The 20,899-nt window shown below is 42.5% G+C and overlaps 1 protein-coding gene across 3 annotated transcripts in view; it reads right to left on the bottom strand.

The window, feature by feature from the left end:
• Positions 1–18,741, bottom strand: part of ublcp1 (ubiquitin-like domain containing CTD phosphatase 1) — a 41,268-nt gene extending 22,527 nt beyond the window's left edge. For all 3 annotated transcript variants that reach the window (XR_013577766.1, XM_078550534.1, XM_078550536.1), the window contains exons 1-3: positions 18,656–18,741; positions 7,738–7,917; positions 5,075–5,166 (exon numbers count right to left, since the gene is read on the bottom strand). Coding sequence is in view for 2 of the 3 variants with exons in the window: in XM_078550534.1 (XP_078406660.1) it covers positions 5,075–5,166; positions 7,738–7,891 (246 nt within the window). In the remaining variant the exon portion in view is untranslated. The remainder of the gene's footprint in view (positions 1–5,074; positions 5,167–7,737; positions 7,918–18,655) is intronic.
• Between the last annotated feature and the right edge of the window lie 2,158 nt (positions 18,742–20,899).

Here is a 20,899-nt window from a genome sequence, read left to right as displayed (position 1 = left end):
GCCTCCTCTGGGAAGTGCACCCATTTGGACATGGGGAGTGAACAAGTTCAGCTTGAAAGCAATGCCCATATTAAGGATTATACTCTGCCAACTCTAGATTGTTCCCAATTAGTGATTCTCATGAGTGTGGCCCAATTACCCCTCCCTTTCAGGGTGCCTAATCCTAGCCGTGACATGTAGATAAGTTTTCAGTAGTATGTCCGGGGGGTGTCAGGAAAGGTGCAGTAAATCCCAATGGGTAATCATTTCCAATTAGCTGTAAGTTATCCTGGAAATGTGAAATAAAAACAGAAAACAATGGAAAACAATGGAAAACATTCAGCAAGTCAGGCAACATCTGTGAAGTGGGAAAGAAAGAGTTTCAAGCCGATGAAAAAAGGTTTTGAAATTCACCACAGATGTTTCCAACATTTTCTCCTTTTATTCCAAACGTTACAGTTCTTGCCACACTCCCTAAAACTGATTAGCACTCATTGATCAGATTCATACATAAGGCCTGACACCTGGGCAAAGTGCCCAGCACCTTCAGGGGAGAAAATGCAACGAAAAATGTATACAGGCATCATCAAACAGGAATGTGTTACAAAGAAAATCCAATCCTGACAGTAGGGGCTGTGCTAATTAACAAAAGCAATCAACCATAATCATATATTAATACAAAAAGCATCTAACAATAGTGTGTTGTATCACAAGTTCTTATCAACAGTTCCCTACATGGAAAGTCCTGATCTCTGGGATGTCCTCAGGGAGGGCACCAGCAGAAGTAGGACTCACCATTGTAAGAAGGGGAAAGAGAAAAAAAGTCCAGCATCTGAATAATCTGGGACTGCTGTCTCCCTGTGGTTAGATCAAAAATGGCGCTAGCTGGGATCTGTCAGCTGATGTTTCTTACCCATTCAGCCAGGCAATAATGCAAACAGGGTAACCCTTTCTAATCTGGAGGGCCTTTATTAAATCATTCCCTCATCTTCTCAGTTCTAATGAAAAGAAACTTTGAGTTGTTCTCCAAAGCCATCATCCCTTGCCCTGGTAATAACCAAGATATCCAGCTGAACCAGAGGAGATCAAGCCACATGTTTATCAACTTTAAATAGTTAAATAAATAAAGAGTAACTAATTCCTAATTAATTTTAAATCAAGATAAATCCATCTACTAAATGGAATCACTTGATGTCTGGATTGTATTGGTACTAGAAATAAACTAATAGTGACTAATAACTGGACAGGCAGTATATTGGGACTACGTTATGTGAGAATGTGTACACAGCCAGACTGTGGATTGCCACATCTGTAGGAAATGCCTCTACCTGGAGACACTCCAGCTCAGTGTCATTAAGCTAAAAGTGAGAGTTGGAGGCACTCTGACGCATAAGACAGGGGAGGAATATCTGAAGCGTTTTCTCTAACATAGTCATGCACAGGTGCAGAAGAGGCGTGTGTGACTATCAATCAGCAGAGTAGGGAGAGAAAGGAGGGGAGGAAGAGGAGGTCCCACAGACACTACAATGTCTTACAATGTACTTGCTACCTTGCGGGAAGAAGGATGGCCAGAAGGCTAGAATACTGACCAAGGCACCATAAAGAAAAGTGCTGGGGGGAGGGGGGGTGCACAAGCTGTAGAATAGAAACATGGTAGTTATAGGGATTCAATAATTAGGTAAATAGATAGTATCCTCTGCAGCCACAAACAACAATCCTGAAGGGTATGTCGGCCTGGTGCCAGAATAAGGATATCAGAATGAGACTGGAAAGGAACCTAGAAAAGAACCTTGAAAGGAGGGGAAAGTTCTAATTGTTGTGATTCATGTTGGGACAAACAATATAGGAAAGAACGAGGTGGAGATCCCGCTGAGGGAGTATCAGGAATTAGGAGCTAAATTAAAAGGCAGGACTTTTTGAAGGTAATAATCTCAAGATTATTGCCCAAGACATATGCAAATTGGCATAGCAACAGACAAATTAGCAAAGTAAACATGTGGCTGAATGATTTAGTGTAGAAAAGAGGGGCTCCATTGCATAGGACATTTGCAGCAGTGCTGGAATAGGAAGGAGCTGTATCACTTCAAGGGCTGCATCTGAACTGAAGAAAAAGGGCTAGAGAAAGGATCATAAACTAAAAGGATGGGGGTTTGGGGAGGGGAGGGTTTAGAGAAAAATAAAAGTAGAAGAGAAAATAAACTAAAGGAAACAGGATGAGAGTGAAGTCCATGTCATCAGTGGTGTTAAAGAAAAAAGTCAGAAAAAACAACACAGAAAATAACAATATAACTGAACCAAATACAAGTGGAAGTAATGAAAACCAAGGAATGTGACAAGTTAAAATGTATGAGCAAAACAGCATCTGGACAAGAGGGCAGAGTCTGTAGATCAAGTTCAAAGCTCTATACGCTAAAGCACGTCGCACAAAGAATGACACAAGAAAATCAGAAGCGCAAATTCAACTTAAAGGGTATGGCATAGTGACCATCAACTGGGCGATGCTTAAATCTGGGCATGAGTGGGTGATAACCAGGCCATATCATAAAGTCTTTAGAAAAGATGAGGAAATTAGAAAAGGAAAAGTAACAATATTGATGAAGAACAATATTGCAGCATTAGAAAGAGGGTGAAAAAAAGTGAGCAGACAGTAGAAACTCTATGGCTAGAACTGAGGAATAGAAGATGATGTAAGACTTTGATGGAAATTGTCTACAGGTATCTGATGGGGGTGATAAAGTAGCTGGATGCATAAACACAGATCAGAGAAACTTGCTGCAAAGACAGTGTGGTTATTAAGGGGGACTTTAACTTTCACATCGGCTGGGAGAAACAAAACAGCTCGAACTCCAAAAGCAACAAGCTTCTTGAAAGGACTTCTCTACTGGAACATTATGTTCTTGAACCAAGAGAACAGGCTATATTAGATTTAACACTGAGTAATGAGCCTGAATTAGTCACCAACCTAATGGTAAAAGAACACCTAGCTAACAGTGGCCAGAACATGACTGATCTTGATATTAAGATTTGACAGATAGTAAGGCAAGTCACAAACAAAGGCTTTAAATTTAGCTAAGGGTATCTGATGTAGTAATTGATAAACTGGATAGAATTGTTAACAGAAAAGACTTCAAATAAGCGCAGCTATTAGAAGTGGTATTTGGATAATACAAGACCCATACAGAACCTGGCAGGACATGGGCTGTTCTTGTGTAATTAAAGAAACTTGGTCAACTTGAAAAGTGGGAGAGATGATATAAAAAGGGCTTCTATAAACATAAAGAATACTGAATATCCCATGGATTGAGAGATATAAAGAACAGCAGAGGTTACAAAAAGAGCTACAAAAAAGGAAAAACTTGAGGGGTATCAAGAACAATGCTAAAGTATTTTATAGGTATATGAAAAGAAAGGTTTTCGATGGCTAAGAGTAAATTCCCCTTAAAACAGACAAGTGACACCATCATTGAAAATAAATAGAACATATTATTTTGTATCAGTATTCACAGTAGAGAATGAGGATAAGTACCAGAGATATGAGGAAAAGTAAAAAAAAATCAAGGGGAGGAACTAGATTTAATACAAGTTTTAAAAAAAGGTCATGGAGAAAATAATAAGACTAAAGAATAACAAATTTCCAAGCTTCTACTCCATGTATTAAAAGAAAAAGGCGAGGAAGCTGTAAATGCTCTAGTCATGATTTTCCAAAACGCGCTTGATTCAGGAATTACCCCCTTAGTTGGAAAATTGCCAACGGCACTCCAATATTTAAGGGTAAGAGAGATAAATCAGGAAATAACTGGTCTATTATCTGTTGTGGCAAAGTTGTTAGATTCTGTTCTGAAGAACAGAATGACTGAGCTCTTGGGGAAAAAATGACCCTATCAGAGATAACCAGCGTGGATTTGTTTCGGGTAACGAATGTATAAGAAATTTAATTGAAATTTTTGAGGTAACTAGTGTGATAGATTAGAGTGTTAAAGTTACTTATATGGACTTCCATAAGGCAGTTAATAAAGTTCCACTTAAGAAAATTAAAAAGGAACAGAATTAGAAGCAACATTTAATATGCTTAGGAAACAGTAGGGATAATGGGTATGTACTCAAATTGGCAGGATGTGACTCATGATGGTTTTCAGCAATGAGTTTTTCACTATCCATATAAATGATTTTGATGACATTCAAGTTTGCTGAAGACACCAAGTTAGGTGGCACAGCCAGTTATGTAGATGGGAGCAGAAAGTGGCAAAACATCATTGATAGACTGAATGAGTGGTAAAACTATGGCAGTTGGAGTTCAGTGTGGGGAAGCTTGAGGTCATCCATTTTGAATCTAAGAAAGGTCGACCAGAGTATTTAGCGAGAAGCTAAGAAGTTTGAATGAGCAGAGATTTAGGGATCCAAGTACAGAAATCACAAAATGCCAGTTCATTTCCAGCATCTCAAACCACATTACTGCTAACTATCATTGGCCAAAAGAAAATGACTTTCATTGGTAACAACTCCCAGCTAATGTTTCCTCATTGGTTTATTTCTGAAGCTGTTCCTCACATCCAGTGAACAACACAGTGGCCGCAACCCCTCCCCACCACCTGCACAGCCAGCATTCCTAAGCTTTCTCCTGGACCTGAGCCATGCTCGCAGCGTGCATCAATCATGCAGATGCTGTCAGAGAGAAAAGAAAAACCTCACTGGAGCAGTTTCCAGGTTCCTATGCTGCAGAATGTGTGAGCTAGCATTCAACATCCACAGAAAACTCTGCAAAACAAAGCTTTTGTTTCAAATATTTAAAATTCTGGTATGGAAAGAAATTAGTCAGTCAGTGCTGGTGACCATGCAGCAGATCTGGTGATTCCTGGCTGAAGAAAAGGCAGGTCAACATTTCACAGCAAAACCCAGGGTAAGTTCCAACACATCCAACCAAAGCATTAATCGGTCTTTTTCTTTACCAGAACCTACCAGACCTATTGCTTTGATGCAGCTAATTAATTTGTAATTTCAGATTTCTGACATACCTATCCTTTTTCAACAAACAACATATACATGTTAGTCACTACATTTCTTTTAGTCAATTGTATTTGGAACAGCTGATCCCTACCAGGCACTCTTCCCTACTGCCCATCATCATAATCTTAGTATTTGGTTTCAGTTTAAGCACGCCCAGCTTAACGTCATCTTCTGCAGCTTTACCTGTAAACAGAGTGAAGAGGAATCAGCTCAGATTCATTACAAAGCTGACGATTAACAAAATGAAGCATGCTCTATCTGTACTGCAATGCTTGTTGATTTTCTGAGCTTTTCTTGGGTGATCTTCCTGAATGTTAAACATAACATCCTGCATGGCCAACCACTCCCAGCAGGCTCCTCGTACAACACCTAAGTCAGCTCACTATTTCCTGTGTCACAATACTGTGGAACATCTTACCTCCCCCAGTACTTTATTCCACCTAGAATCTGCACGCTGCAAAAATGTAAACTTGGTATCATCCAATCGCATTTCTCCTGTTCTTATCTTTGTGCTTATGCAGGTGTTGAGCAAGTTAGGTTAGGTACAGAATCAAGGCATATAACTCCCTATGTTACCTCAAATAAGGTGTCTTAACCCCAGTCTTCCTGCTAGTTATCATCTGGCTTCTTTGAGCAAGACTACCAATTCACTTAAAGTGTTAAACTAGGAGCAGTTCCCTATGGTGAATCAATCCAAATGAGACTGAGAAAACTCCTTTCACACAGAGTCCTTACAATCAGCAGTCAGAGGAGACTTGCACACCACCAGCTTGGGCTGGATTTGAAACTAGTACATAAAAAGCAGTGTTTAACCAACAATGCCACCCACTTGCTATGCTCGGTATTTTTTCAAATCTTGATGCTGTTAAACACAATGAGCCTAGCCCCTTGGCTGCCCTGGTCCATTAAGCACAATCTCCAAATAACAAAGGGTGTCTGATTATTCCAAAAGAATAGCGCAGACAGATGTACGCACTGCATGATCATGGAACATAGCACCTGATTGATTTGCAATTTCTGTACTGCAAATCTTTTGGGGATATCTTTAGGGAGATTTTTAAAAATGGAAGAACCACCATACCCAAAAGAGATTCAATCCTATTAGTAGAGGATAGTTGGCTGGTCTGAGGCAGGGAATGAGCTGGTAGAAAGTGGACAGAAAAAATGTCCAAAATTCCATGCTATTACAGAAATATCCAAGTGTCTTTGTAGGTCACTTAGAACCACAAATAAGGTTTAAAGCCTGTTAACTGTATATACAGAAAGCTATGGATACAAAATGATCTTGATGTAATGATTCAAGATTTATCCCGCAAGGCAGCAAAATGAAAATCCTCTTCCAAATGTCCAAACCAATGAAATTCCAATAGGAATAGGAAGGATCAAGTGAGTAACATAAGCCCAAATAGGACTGGGATGTCGGTGGCTTGATTGCCGGATATGTCCCATGATCTAGAGTTAGTACACCACTGTGCTATTGAAACTTCAAATGAACCACTGGTGACATTTTGGAATCTTTTGACCATTTTTCCACAGAAAGGTTTTGTGGAAAAAGCTCCCTTTAAATGTTGTTTTTCAACGCAGAGTGCATTCACACAAGATCTAAAAAAAAGTCCTGAGACAACTGCTCATTAACATGCTAATAAGCTAATTTTGATGTTGTTTTCTTATAGACTGAATAATAAGCAACTTGACAGCTTGTGGCTCCATAATTGCCAAGACCTCATACCCAATGTGTCGGAGCTGCTGGTTCCCAGCTGTTAAGCAAGGGATTTTGCAGACCTTTCCTGTGACCAGTAAGAAATTAGCAGAGGCAGTCTGTCAGGTTTCTGAAACAGAGTGCTATAAGGCAGCCAAGCAAAAGTTGCAAGAAGCTTGAAATGTTGGAGACAGTAATCAGAAATAATTTTAAGTCAAGCCAGATGACCTGTTGTTATGGAGAAGCTTAATGTGTCCATTATTTATTACACAAAGACAGTCTGTAACGATTGGGTGAAATTAATCCAATTGTAGAACTGAGAGTTTGATCATAAGTGCTGGTCATGCTGTGAAATAAAGCAGCTTATTGATTCGTATCAGACCTCAACTCACCAACTTTTAAGGTGGATGAAGAGATAAAAGATCTAATGACACTTACAGCTCAGCTCACAAGGGGTTCAAAACGTCATATGAGCCAATTCTCATAAAAGATGCTCAGACCATTCATGGGAGCAACTAATGTCATTGAACCCAAAAAAGGCATGTACTACACATCTCAATTTGTAGTATCTCTGCTCTACAAATCATACTTCACAGCACGTTATGGGAAAATAACAAATAGTAATGGGATAAGTAGATAATGTCCTTGATCAAAGGACAATCCCAACATTGACAAACTACTTCTCATTCACAGTCATGGGAGCAGATTTCAATTCAATATCAAATGCTCTCCAATTATTATTGTTTAAATAAAAGGAAAATTCCACAATACTGCTAAAAATTGAATACGTCACACTGACCATCTCGTAATAAAAGGTTTTATTCTCTGCTGGCTTTAGGTGATTTTTGTTTTGCAGTCCTTTGTCTCAGTCGCTACAACTGTTTCCCCTTTCACTCTGCAGTGGTGCCTCCTAACTTACCACCAACTCAATCTGGAATGAACCCAGGCTAGGCTCAAGGAGCAATTGCTAAAAACTGGATTCATTCAACACTGACAATCTTTGCATTCTAGCCAAGCTGAATCCAGCTACACTTACAAACATGAGCAAACGCTACCTTTGATTTTCAGGCCGAGTAATTTCTGCCGCTCCGGCAGCACCCCAGTTAGAGTTTTAATCGTCTCCTTCAGGTCCAGCACAGTGTCCTCTTCCGTCAGTTTTGTTACTGGGTATTCCTGCCCACTCCACTTGATTATAATTGAAACAGACATCCTCACAGGTAAGATCAGGCTTTACTCTAGAATGAATAGAAGAAATATGAATTTGAGAGCATCAGAATTAATGGTTGTTCAAAATGCTGGAACACATTTCAAGGAATATTATATAGTAAAAAAACAATTTCCAGCTGTTCAAAGAAAAGATAATCTACACAAAACTTTTTAGAGCCAGGACCAGGTTTTGCATAAGCCAACCAAATACAACTGAGCATTTCTGATGTTTCATGGATGGTGGATAAGTAGGTGCGTTATACTTGGAAAAGGGCACATTGCTTGAGAAGTTGCAACACAGCAAAGATATTACTACTGATGGGCGGAAGGGCAAAGCTGTGCTTTTACACTTTACTTCAGAATTGTGAATTGTAGCATAGTGGTTAAATTACAAGAATAGTAATTATGGAATAGTTGCAGCACAGAAAGAGGCCATTCAGTCCGTCAGGTCCATGCCAGCACTCTGCAAGCTCAACTCAGCTAGTCCCACTCTCCCACCTTTTCACCGTAGCCCTGCCAATTTCCACTCTTAAGGCAATTATCCAATTCCCTCTTGAAAGCCATGGTTAAATATGCCTCCACCGCAAACTCAGGCAGTGCATTCCAGAACTTAATGACTCCGTCGCCTTTTGTTCTTTTGTCATTCATCTTCAAATGTTCACGGTGACAGGGCAAGTTGAGAAAGTGATTAATAAGTTATCCCCAGAGTTCTGAAGGAGATAGCTGAAGAGATAGTGGAGGCGTTAGTGGTGATCTTTCAGGAATCATTCGAGTCAGGGAGGGTCCCAGAGGACTGGAAAATCGCTAATGTAACCCCCCTGTTTAAGAAGGAAGTGAGGCAAAAGACAGGAAATTACAGGCCGATTAGCCTGACGTCGGTCGTTGGTAAGATTTTAGAGTCCATTATTAAGGATGAGATTTCAGAATACTTGGAAGTGCATGGTAAAATAGGGCAAAGTCAGCATGGTTTCATCAAGGGGAGGTCATGCCTGACAAATCTGTTAGAATTCTTTGAGGAGGTACAGAGTAGGTTAGACAAAGGAGAGCCAATGGATGTTATCTACTTGGACTTCCAGAAGGCCTTTGACAAGGTGCCGCACAGAAGGCTGCTCAGTAAGATAAGAGCCCATGGTGTTAGAGGCAAGGTACTAGCATGGATAGAAGATTGGCTGTCTGGCAGGAGGCAGAGAGTGGGGATAAGGGGGTCCTTCTCAGGATGGCGGCCAGTGACTAGTGGAGTTCCGCAAGGGTCAGTGTTGGGACCACAACTTTTCACTTTATACATTAATGATCTAGATGAAGGAACTGAGGGCATCCTGGCTAAGTTTGCAGATGATACAAAGATAGGTGGAGGGACAGGTAATATTGAGGAGGCGGGGAAGCTGCAGAAGGATTTGGACAGGTTAGGAGAATGGGCAAAGAAGTGGCAGATGGAATACAACGTGGGGAAGTGTGAGGTATTGCACTTTGGTCGGAAGAATAGAGGCATGGTCTATTTTCTAAATGGGGAGAGAATTCAGAAATCTGGAGTGCAAAGGGACTTGGGAGTCCTAGTCCAGGATTCTCTTAAGGTTGATTTGCAGGTTGAGTCGGTAGTTAGGAAGGCAAATGCGATGTTGGCATTTATTTCGAGAGGACTAGAATATAAAAGCAGGGATGTGCTGCTGAGGCTTTATAAGGCTCTGGTCAGACCACATTTAGAATATTGTGAGCAATTTTGGGCCCCGTATCTCAGGAAGGATGTGCTGGCCCTGGAGAGGGTCGAGAGGAGGTTCACGAGAATGATCCCAGGAATGAAAGGCTTAACATATGAGGAACGTTTGAGGACTCTGGGTCTATACTCGATGGAGTTTAGAAGGATGAGGGGGGATCTGACTGAAACTTACAGAATACTGAAAGGCCTGGATAGAGTGGACGTGGGGAAGAGTTTCCATTAGTAGGAGAGACTAGGACCCGAGGGCACAGCCTCAGAGTAAAGGGAAGACCTTTTAGAACAGAGATGAGGAGAAACTTCTTTAGCCAGAGAGTGGTGAATCTATGGAATTCATTGCCACAGGACGCTGTGGAGGCCAGGTCATTGAGTGTATTTAAGACCGAGATAGATAGGTTCTTGATTGGTAAGGAGATCAAAGGTTACAGGGAGAAGGTGGGAGAACGGGGTTGAGAAACTTATCAGCCATGATTGAATGGCGGAGCAGACTCGATGGGCCGATTGGCCTAATTTCTGCTCCTATGCCTTATGGTCTATCAGGATCCTGGGCTTTATAAATAGGTACATGGAATATGAATGAAAGGAAATCATGGTGAATCTTTATAAAGCGCTGGTTTGGTTTCAACTGAAGTCGTGTGTCCAGTTCTGGGCACCACACTTTAGGAAAGATGTGAAGGCATTAGAGAGGGTGCAGAAAAGATTTACAAAAATAGTTCCAGGGATGCTTCTCTAGTTCTTGACCCTTGCACCAATGGGAACCGTTTCTCCCTATCTACTCTACCCAGACCCCTCATCATTTAGACCACTTCTATCAAAATCTCTTGTCAACCTTCCCTCCTCCATTCTATTCATGTAATTGAGGTCACACATCCCTGGAACCATCTTCATAACTCTTTTCTGTTCCCTCTATAATGCCTTCACATCCCTCCTAAAGTGTAAAGCACAGAATTGAACACCCTATCCCAGCTGAGGACGAACGAGTGCTTTCAAGCTTCCGGACTCCATGCCTCTATTTATAAAGCCTAGGATCCATTATGCTTTATTAGCCACTTTCTTAACCTGCCCTGTAACATTCAACTATTTGTGCACAGATACCCGCAGGTCCTTCTGTTCCTGCACCCTCTTTAAAACTGTATTATTTTTAAATTGCCTCATTCTCCCTACTAAAACGTACCACTTCAAACTTCCCTGCATTAAATTTAATTTTTCATGCGTCTGCCCATTCCATCAGCCTGTCTATATTCTCCTGAAATCTATTACTATCCTTCTCACAGTTCACAATAGTTCCAAGTTTTGTACAATGTGCAAATTTTGAAATTGTGCCCTGTACACCCAAGTCTAAGTTCTGGGATGGCAGGGTTGTTGTACGCCGACTAGGCCTGTATTCACTGGAGTTTAGAAAAATGAGATGGGTTCTCAGCAAAACATATAAAATTCTAACAGGGCCAGACAGACTGGATGCAGGAATGATGTTTCCTCTGGCTGGGGAATCTAGAACAAGGGGTCACAGTCTCAGGATATGGGGTAGACCATTTAGGACTGAGATGAGGAAAAACTTTTTCATTCAGAGGGTAGCGAACCTGTGGAATTCTCTACCACAGGAGGCTGTGGAGGCCAAGTCACTGAATATATTTAAGGAGGAAATAGATAGATTTCTAGACTCTAAAGGCATCAAGGGGTTGGGAAGAGAGTGGGAGTGTGGGGTTGAGATAGAGGATCAGCCATGATCGTATTGAATGGCATGGCAGGCTCGAAGGGCTAATCCTGCTTCTATTTTCTATGTTTCTATTAATAGAGATCGAGAAAAGCAATGGGCTTCACACTGATCCCTGGGGAACCCCATTATATACCATCCTCCAGTTTGAAAAACAACCATTCGCCACTAATTTCCATTTCCTGTTATTCGCCAACTTCACATTCATACTGCCACTCTCCCTTTTATTCCATGGGCTTCAACTTTACTGACAAGCTTGTTACGTGGCACTTGATCAAACACCTTTTGGAAGTCCACGTATGCTACATCAACCAGATTAACCTCATCAAAAAACTAAATCAAAGTAAACATGATTTGTCTTTAACAAATCCATATTAGCTTTCCTTAATTGGTCCACATTTGACCAAGTACCTTAATTTTGCCCTGAATTATCATTTATAAAAGCTTTCCCACCACCAAGGTTAAACTGTAGTTGCTGGGCTTATACTTACACCTTTTTTGAACAAGGGGGTAACATTTGCAATTCTCCAGTCCTCAGGCACCACCCTTTTAAGGATGTTGGGAAGATTATGGCCTGTACCTCCGCAATTTCCATCCTTACATCCCTCGTTATCCTTGGATACATCTCATTCAGTCCTGGTGACTTATGAACTTTAAGTAAACCAGCCTTTCTAATACCTCTTCTTCATTCATTTCAGCCCAGTGTCTCAACTATCTCCTTTTTCACTATAACTTTGGCAGCATCTTCTTCCTTGGTGAAGACAGATGCAAAGCACCCATTTAGTTCCTCAGCAATGCCCCATGCCTCCATGCGTAAATTTCCTTTTCAGTTCCTAATTGACCCCATTCTTATTTCACTATTTATATGTCTGTGGAAGACTCTTGGATTCTCTTTTATATTACCTGCAAGTCTTTTCTCATACTCTCTCCTTGCTTCTCTGATCGGATCATTTCACCTGTATATCGCACAAACTCATGAACAGGCCTAAGGCCATCCTGAAAAGTGCTTAGTCTACCTCAGATTACCTTGGATAGACAAGGTCTCTCAAAAATTTGAGCAGTTGGTGAAGCTACAATGCAGGAGCAATACGAATGGTATTTGCCACTAACAGGATGCTGCCATCAAGCCAAAAAGACGCTCCACCTATTACACAAATGAGTAATGTGGTATATGAATTTCAGTGCCAGTGCGATGCTAGGGATGTAGGCTGTACATCCCAAAGTCTGGCGGATCCTATCAAACAGCATGTCCCTTCTGCTGTTTGCAACAGGCAAGGTACAGACCGTACGCAACCAGCCCGTGATTGCAAAACTCAAAACAGTGTCCAACATTAGATGGGATTCTGCGATTGGACAACATTTGCTAAATAATCCTCAGTGTGCTAAGAATTACGCTGACATCCATTTTAAGATTGTCAGTCGGGCTTGTAGTGTAACACATTTGCGTGTACTGGAAGCTACATATGTTAATGCACAGGGCCCTGTTCTTTGCAGACAGAAAGAACATGTACATACATTACGCCTGCCCCCCACACTCTTAAGCTGCAGGATGACCACAGCCAGAAACATACCAGCCACAAAATTTTCAACCTCAGATGCACCACAGGTGATGGCAGCTGCTGCTTAATCTGCAAAACCTTGAGCTCATAATCCAGAGACCTGGGCTAATAACATAGAAACCAAAAGTTCAAACCCCATTATGGTAGTTTGAGAATTCCATTTAAAACATCTGGAAATAAAAATAAAACCTGGTCCCAGTAAAAGTGATACAAAGCTGTCAATGTCATAAAAATCCAATTGGTTCCTTTCATTATTACACAGTCTGGCCTTTACAGGACTCCAGTCCCACACCAATGTAGTTTAAAAGATCCATTCTGAAGTGACCTAGCCTGCCACTCGGTTATACTAAGCCGCACTGTGTACCTTCACCCATTAACTCAGCAGTTCAAGAAGGTCCACAGCCACCTTCGCAAGAATAATGATGGACGGACAGTAAGTGCTGGTCTTACCAGAAACACTTACATCCCAAAAATTCAAATTTTTTTTTAAAAATCACTCCTCAGAAGTCAACCAAGGATTACCATTCACAGCCCTGGTGCTCAATGTTTCTCAATCTGAATTGATTCCAGGATTAGGCAAAAATTAACTATTTTATTTACAATGGAAGTATGGTGACAAAATTAAGTTAATGAAATTATCCATAGGAAAATTAGGCCCAAAAGATGCAGTTAACAGGAAAGAATTCCTTCCCAATATTGTCACTAGAGTCATTTAGCATATTCCAATCCACAACAGGGATGTTGCAGGGGGGGTGTATAGAAAATGAGTCTCAATACTCTGCAACATTCAATTAATTGTCTCAAACAGATTCCACCAGTATCACAAGTGACAGTCCAGTAATCATCAAGTCTCTTGGTGGATAATGGAAAACAGCAGATAACCGAGTCCCAATTCTGATCCAATACAGTTGGTATGGTAGTGTCACAGAATCATTATAGCACAGGAGGAGGACATTCAGCCCATTGTGTCTGTGCAATTCTGTATCTGGACCACTTGCTATATTTTCTTAGTTCAAATATCGAAATAGCACACATAAACCATCATATACACTGAATTCCCAGTGATTTCCTGTCACAAAGTTGAACGGAAATTAAAGACCATTTTCTTTTAGAGTTTTACCATCCTGGTAAATCTCTGCTCTATCACACAACTTCCAAAATTATCTAAGCACCAAATATCTTCCTGCTTCATCTGTAGCGTAATTCTGGAATCTGTAATGGTGTCAGCCATGGCTCAGTTGAAAGCACTCTTACCTGAATCAGAAGATTGTGGGTTCAAGTCCCACTCCAGAAACTTGAGCACAAAATTCTAGACTCTACATTCCAATTCAGCGCTGAGGGAGTGCTACACTGCCAGAGGTGCTGCCTTTCTGAGACACTAAACCAAGGCACCATCTGCTCTCTCTGGTAAATGTAAAAGATCAGTTGGCACTATTTCGAAAAAGAGCAGGGGAGTTATCCCTAGTGCTGTCGCCAATAATACTGTGGGATCTTGCTGTGCGCAAAATGGCTGCTGAAATTCCTACATTACAACAGTGACCACAACTCAAGAAAGTACTTCATTGGCTGTAAAACGCTTTGATATGTCATGAAGTTGTGAAAGGCACTGGTACAATTACAAGTACGTCTTTCTTTGAACTCAACCACGCTGGCTGTCCCTTGATTCAAGGATGACATCTACTCAGGGTTGCAAATTTCTTCCAGGGGTCTTCATGTGGCTGAATTGGCCGATTCCCAGCCCGCAGACTTCTGAACACATGGGGCAGGGCGTACACGAGGTAATGGGATCTTGAGTGCAAGATTTGCTTCCTTTTCCTTCTCTCCCAACCACTCTGCCTCATTATTACGGCATTTAGACTCAAAAGCATGATTCAGCTTGATGGACAAGTTGGTTGCCATTTGAATGATTGGTAGAAAGCTCCTCCCAGTCACGCTTCAAGGAGAGCTTCAGGGTGTCTTTGAAGCATTTTCTTTGTCCTCCCAAGGAACATTGGTCATTTAAGAGCTGAGAAAACAGGGCCTGGCAGGGCAGATGCTTTTTGGCCATTCAGACACAGTGTCCAGTCCATCAAAGTTTATCTTACAGAGGTTTTGCCTGAATGTTTGTGGAGCTGGCTTCAATAAGGGCACAAGTGTTTGTTCAATAGCCCTCTCATTGAATCCAGAGGATGCGGCGGAGACATTGCTGATGGAATGTGTCAATGCTACACAGTCCAGGTCTCACTGCAGTACAGGTGACGACAACTGCGCTGTGCACTAGAATTTTGTTGACCTGCAAATGATTTTGTTGTCAAACACTCATTGCCATAGTTTGTAGAACACTGAGCTGGAACAACTGATCCGGTGTTGGATCTCCTTGTCAATGGTGGCCTTTTCAGAGAAGTAGCTGCCAAGTGCTCAGTATATTCCAGAGCCTCTCCTTCAATATATATAGGTGGAATATTTGGTTGACCAGGTCTGGGTTGATAGGGGTTTTGTTTTGGCAACATTCAAGGACAGGCTGAGTTTCTTGTACACAGAATTGAAGCAATCAAGAGTGGCTTGCATATCTGGTGCAGAGTGGGCAACAACACTGTAGTCATCCACAAACTGTAGATGTCATGACAATCAGTTTAGTTTTGGCATGGAGGGTAACTGAGGTTAAAGAGTTTTCCATCTAGGCAGCATTTAATACTGACACCGGAGGGCAGGTAATCTTTGACGAGGTCACGATGATGAGATGAGGCACTGTCAGGTAGATGCTTTGGTCTGGTCGATGAATGCAATGAAGAGTTCCTGGTGTCATTCTCAACATTTTTCTTGGATTTATCCAGCAACAAGGACCATGTCAGAGATTACTCTGGAATGTCTAAAGCCACACTGTGTCTCTGGGAGGAATTCCTCAGCCATAGGAAGTAAGCGATCCATGAGAATACATGTCAGGGTTTTCCTGCTATGGACAAGAGGGAAATACCTCGATAATTCCCACAGTGTGATTTATCTCCCTGCTTGAACATAGTTACAATTCCTGAAGTTGGGAGGGGAAGTGGTGGTGGTGTGGGGGGTGGGGGGAGGAGGTTTCTTTCCCCACTCCCGCCAAATCCTTAGGATGAGCAGCACATGAAGTGTTGATGTGAGTAAAAGCCCACCAGCTTTGAAGACCTCAGCCGGAATTCATCAGGACCACAGGCTTTATTGTTTTTCATCCATTTGACTGCTTCTTCCAGCTCTCCCATCAATGACAAAATGAAACTCTCTGGGCAAGGGCACCTAACGTCACTTTCCATGGAGTCAGATCGGACTGCTCACGTTGATGCAATGCTTCTACTGTAGCATAAATGCTATTTAAATTTCAATTAGACCATCTCTAAAAAGGAAAATGAGAAGCTTGAAGCTACAGTGTGCCTAAATGCACATTGGGCAACTTGTACACAAAGTTTACCTTTAGTCACATCCATAAACATGGCTCAAATTAGAGTCACGTGAAATTGGATCTACTTAAAAGTCAATGCTCCACAATGATGGTTGAGCTTGACTTGAATTATCAGAAGCTACCGTGTAGTTCTATTATTCACATCCACTTCCAGAATCTGAAGCCTTTGCTATGCAGGGAAAAGGGATTATATTTCAAAACCATTTCATTTAAACATGTTTTAACACTTATAAACACACCGAGACATACCAGCAAGGTCCCTGGTCTGTGTTGAGTCAGCTTATTTCAGTCAACTAGCACTATGTGTTACAATTGCACACCAGCACCTGACAGGGAGTGGATAGGGAAGAAAGCAGAAAAGAAATATGATTACTGCCCCGCAGAGATTTTGAGTGAGGCCAGTGGGTTTGTGGCTTTACGCACCACGCATTTGAAAGTCCTGCCAACACACTATGCACCAGCTCATATGTGGAGAATGGTCACCCAGGAGAGGAAGGCAGGGGCATTTTGGTAGAGCCTGCAGTGTTCCATAAAATAAGTCAGCCATACACAATGCAAAGGTTCGCTCCCCCAAAGTCAAGCTGCTCGTTTTCCTCGTGAATCGGAATCTCATCGCCTACCCATACATGCGCTGCGTTGAGGCTTGTAAATCAATACAAGTGCAAACTCTATGCTTCACTGCTCTACTGGAATATTACACTGAACCACCCAAGTTTACAGAACTAAAAGAGGCCATTTGGCCCAATGTATTTGCCAGATCAATTTTAAACTAATCCCACACCCCTCCTCTTTCTCTCCAATTGGTCCTGCATCGTTCTCTGCCCCAAGTGTTTAGCCATTTTTCCTTTTAAAGATGCAATTCAACCAACCTCTGTGACAGTGCAGTCCATGCTCCAACGACATTTTGCACTGATGTCGCCCAGCCTCACTCTTGCAGCATCAATTTTAAATTGATGACCTCTTGTTACTCATTCCCCAACCAGAGAAACCAGTTAGTCAGTATTCACTAACAAAACCTTTCACAATTTTATAAACCTGTTAAACATCCTTCTTTACTCCAGTGGAAATACTCCTAGCATCTCAAATCCTCTCTATAACTATGGTTTCTTTTCCTGGTGAATCTACTCTGTGCACTCTATATGACTTTTATTTCCTTTCTACAATGGGGAGTTGAAAACTGCAGTTTTTCAATTAACAATTTTCCTGCACAAATTTGTTACTTCTTTACTCTTGTGTCCTACATCATTATTTAATACTCAAATTGCTATTGGCCTTTTTTGCCTACACACAGGGTAACAGATATTTGAACTCCCATGTCTTTCTGTTCTTTTTTCGAGTCAGAAATAAACAGCTCAATTTGTTTCAACAAATTTACAAGTCGCTTTAAGATTACAATTATTGCAGAACAGCATATTGATTAATCAGTATATGAAACCAAAAGATTCATTCAAGATTTCCCCTACAGGTGCTGATTTGCCTATGGGTTTGCAGCACTTTCTGATTCTATTTCACTTCCAACATTTCCTTGTTGTTAACAGCAGGAACATGCAGGGGAAATCTGCTCATTTAAAGCGACATTTATCGAATCTTACAGCGCAGATGGAGGCCATTCAACCCTTCGTGTTTGAAAGAGCTATCCAATTCATCTCACTCCCCCTTTAATCCTGCCACTTTCCCCCATGTCCTGGTTTAAATCCGTGCCCCTACTAAATAAAGCCAGTGTCACACGTTTAAGCTAATTAACTACCTCACTAGCACAAATCACACATCCCTGATGTTAAAAAAATCTTTATGAAATTCAGCAACATAAGTGAGTAAAAAAAATATAGAAGGAATGGCAAGAGAGAGAAAAACAAAAGCGGGAAAAGAGGGAAAAAAGTGGAGGAGGAAACCCACTCACCCAGAGCCTCATACTCGAGGTCTGGCTGGATTTTCTGCCTGAAATTGTTTTTTTTCCCCCCAAAAAAATGATGTTCCCTTTGGACGAGGACAAGAGATGGTCCCATACCACTCGCTTTATTCGATTATTTTAGAGTAAAAAGGAGGAAAGTGTTTTCTGTTGATAAAGCTGCGCATCTCTCAAACGAGGACGGAAAACGAAAGTGACATAAAACTGCAGGAGGGGAAATTAAAGCGAATGAAACGGGGAATGGATCATAAACTCTTGTCAGTTATTGGGGGGGCTTTTTTTTTGTTTAAAAGTCCCGGTTTAAAGCGTTAAATTGTTTTGAGTTTAAGCCTCCCGAGCGGCGGCAGGTTTGAATCGGCGGTTTCGCCGCCTTTCTCTCCCGCTCTGACTCTCGCATTATTTATATCATCATTAAATATCATTATTATTATTATTTTATCTCGTTCCCGGGTTTTTTTTTACCGTCTGCGTGTCCGCCGGAAGTTCCGTCCGTTCCTCCTTCCTCCTCCACCACACCGTTTCCGTGTCCGTCCCTCCGCCGCCTCCCCCCCCCCCCCCCCCCCACTTCCTGGCTGCCCCCGCATTAAGGTTCCGGCATCTGAAGGAGCCTTTCCCAATCTAAACTTTCACCTCAGTTCCCTCCCCCAGTGCCAGTCTGTATCCTGTTCGAAGAAGCAAACTACTGCAGGTGCTGGAGATCTGAAATAAAAACAGGAAGTGCTGGAGAAACTCAGCAGGGGTTCAAGAACAAAGGAAGGAGAGTCGCATTGGACTCGAAATCCTGGGCGGGTTTTCCGTGGCGGGCGGGTGGGAGCGGAGAATCCAGCGACTGGCCGCCGTAAAAAAAACAGGCTGTAATTTTCCTGATGTGCTTATGGCGGGTTGGTTATCCCACCGACCAGTGGCGCGAGTGCAATTTGCAGTCATTAACATGTCATGAATGCTCATTAAAACAACTGCTCTCCGGGATATTGTCAGGCTTCCCAATCTTGTGTCAGGCCAGCGGGAAATTACATCGGTGTCAAAACCCATTCGAAAAGGGGTGGTGTGCGCAAGTCGGACCTCAGTTCACTGGTAACTTCGAGGTGAGTGGAACATACATAGCCAACCTGCCACAGCGCTGCGCCAGCCTTGTTGCAATGAACGTCACACTGCAGGGACTGTAGGGTTAGTCAGCTCCAGCTCTTTGCCTACATTGTCCCGAGGAATACCACTGTGCTGTGGTACTCATGCAGGCCTTCACTTTCAGAAGCTGGCATTTCAACTGGCAGTGAGCTGTGAAGCGAGGGTGGGGTTGATGAACACGAGGGAGGACACGGGCAGGGAAGGCTGTGGAATGGCAATGAAGGGGAAGGGCAAACATGAGGGGGATAATGAGGAGGGAAGGCTGTGGAATGGCAGTGAAGGAGAACGGTGAACATGAGGGGGGTCTTTCTGGGGTCACCCTCTAACCTCTCGTTGCTGCAAGAGTGAGCAGGGGTGTGCCTAGAAAGAAAGGTGGAAGACCTTCTTGTGGTGAAAGCCAACGGCTCCAGTAGCATTGTTAAAGGGCTACTCAGAACTCAGTGGCTTCACATCACAGTCACTGCATCTCAAGAGTAACACATAGGAATGTAGAATTTGGGAATGCAGACAATAGTGAAGGAGGCAGAACTGTATCATTTATGACATTCCATCAATGAAGGCCTGTTACATGTTCGCCAGAATTGACACTCCTAATGGGCCAAAGGGCATCCACTCATTGACCATGAGCACCTGATTGGTCATTAATATGCCACATCAGAGATTGGAGCACAGAGCTAGGTTGGGTCAATCATCTCACTGAAACTTCAACATCCCACGCATGGCTCAAGATGTTACATATCGGCAATGCCATCTTGGTCACCTCGATGTATGCGCTAGTATCTCAGGACAAGGCAGAATCAGCCACCATGCAAGTAGGGCAGGAAAAACTATGGATCCTTACAGTCTCCAAACCTGTCATCCTCTGAGCTTCACTTTCTTGCCCTGTGAATCATTAATGTCTTCAATGTTTCCTTTCAGAGAGAAGGCAAAAGCAGATATGGATCCAGGGCTCAATGCTGCCTTTGTCAGGGTCCTAACGCAATGGAGGAGGCGAAGGAGGGAGAGGCGACTCCGCGCATAGCTCCAGCAGGATGGACATGGTCAAGCAGAGCCACAGCATGAACAGGAGAGTCAGGAGGAGAGACCCAGACAATGGTGGTAACTCGCCAGACCTAGGGTTTATCGTCAAAGAGTTTCCTATTTACGAATGAGTGAGAGGCAATGCCATGCACGTCTGCGCTTATCCCAAGCTCTCTACATCACACATGCCACATTCTTTGTGAAGACCTGATGCCACGTGGAGTTGGAGGGTATCCCCTGCTAGTGGCTTTGAAGGTGACCACAGCGCTCAATTTCTTGGCCTCTGGTTCTTTCCAAGGATCAACAGGTGAGCTGTGTGGCATCTCTCAGTCCACAACATGTGTTGTATAAAGGAGGTCACATGCCCTTTACAGGAAAACCCATCAATATGTCAGGTTTGCTGTGGATGAAGATAGCCAGGCTGTGAGAATCACTGGCTTTGCCGCCATCTCAGGCTTCCCGAGAGCTCAGGGTGCAATAGGCTGCACCCATGTGGCGTTACGGGCTCCATGGCAGCAGGCCCTAATGTTTATAAACTGCAAGGGCTACCATTCCATCAAC

Source organism: Cetorhinus maximus, chromosome 10, assembly GCF_964194155.1.
Source record: "Cetorhinus maximus chromosome 10, sCetMax3.hap1.1, whole genome shotgun sequence".
Classification (NCBI taxonomy): Eukaryota; Metazoa; Chordata; class Chondrichthyes; order Lamniformes; family Cetorhinidae; genus Cetorhinus; species Cetorhinus maximus.
Note: the sequence above shows the minus strand (reverse complement) of the source record. Positions and strands in the feature narration are given on the sequence as shown.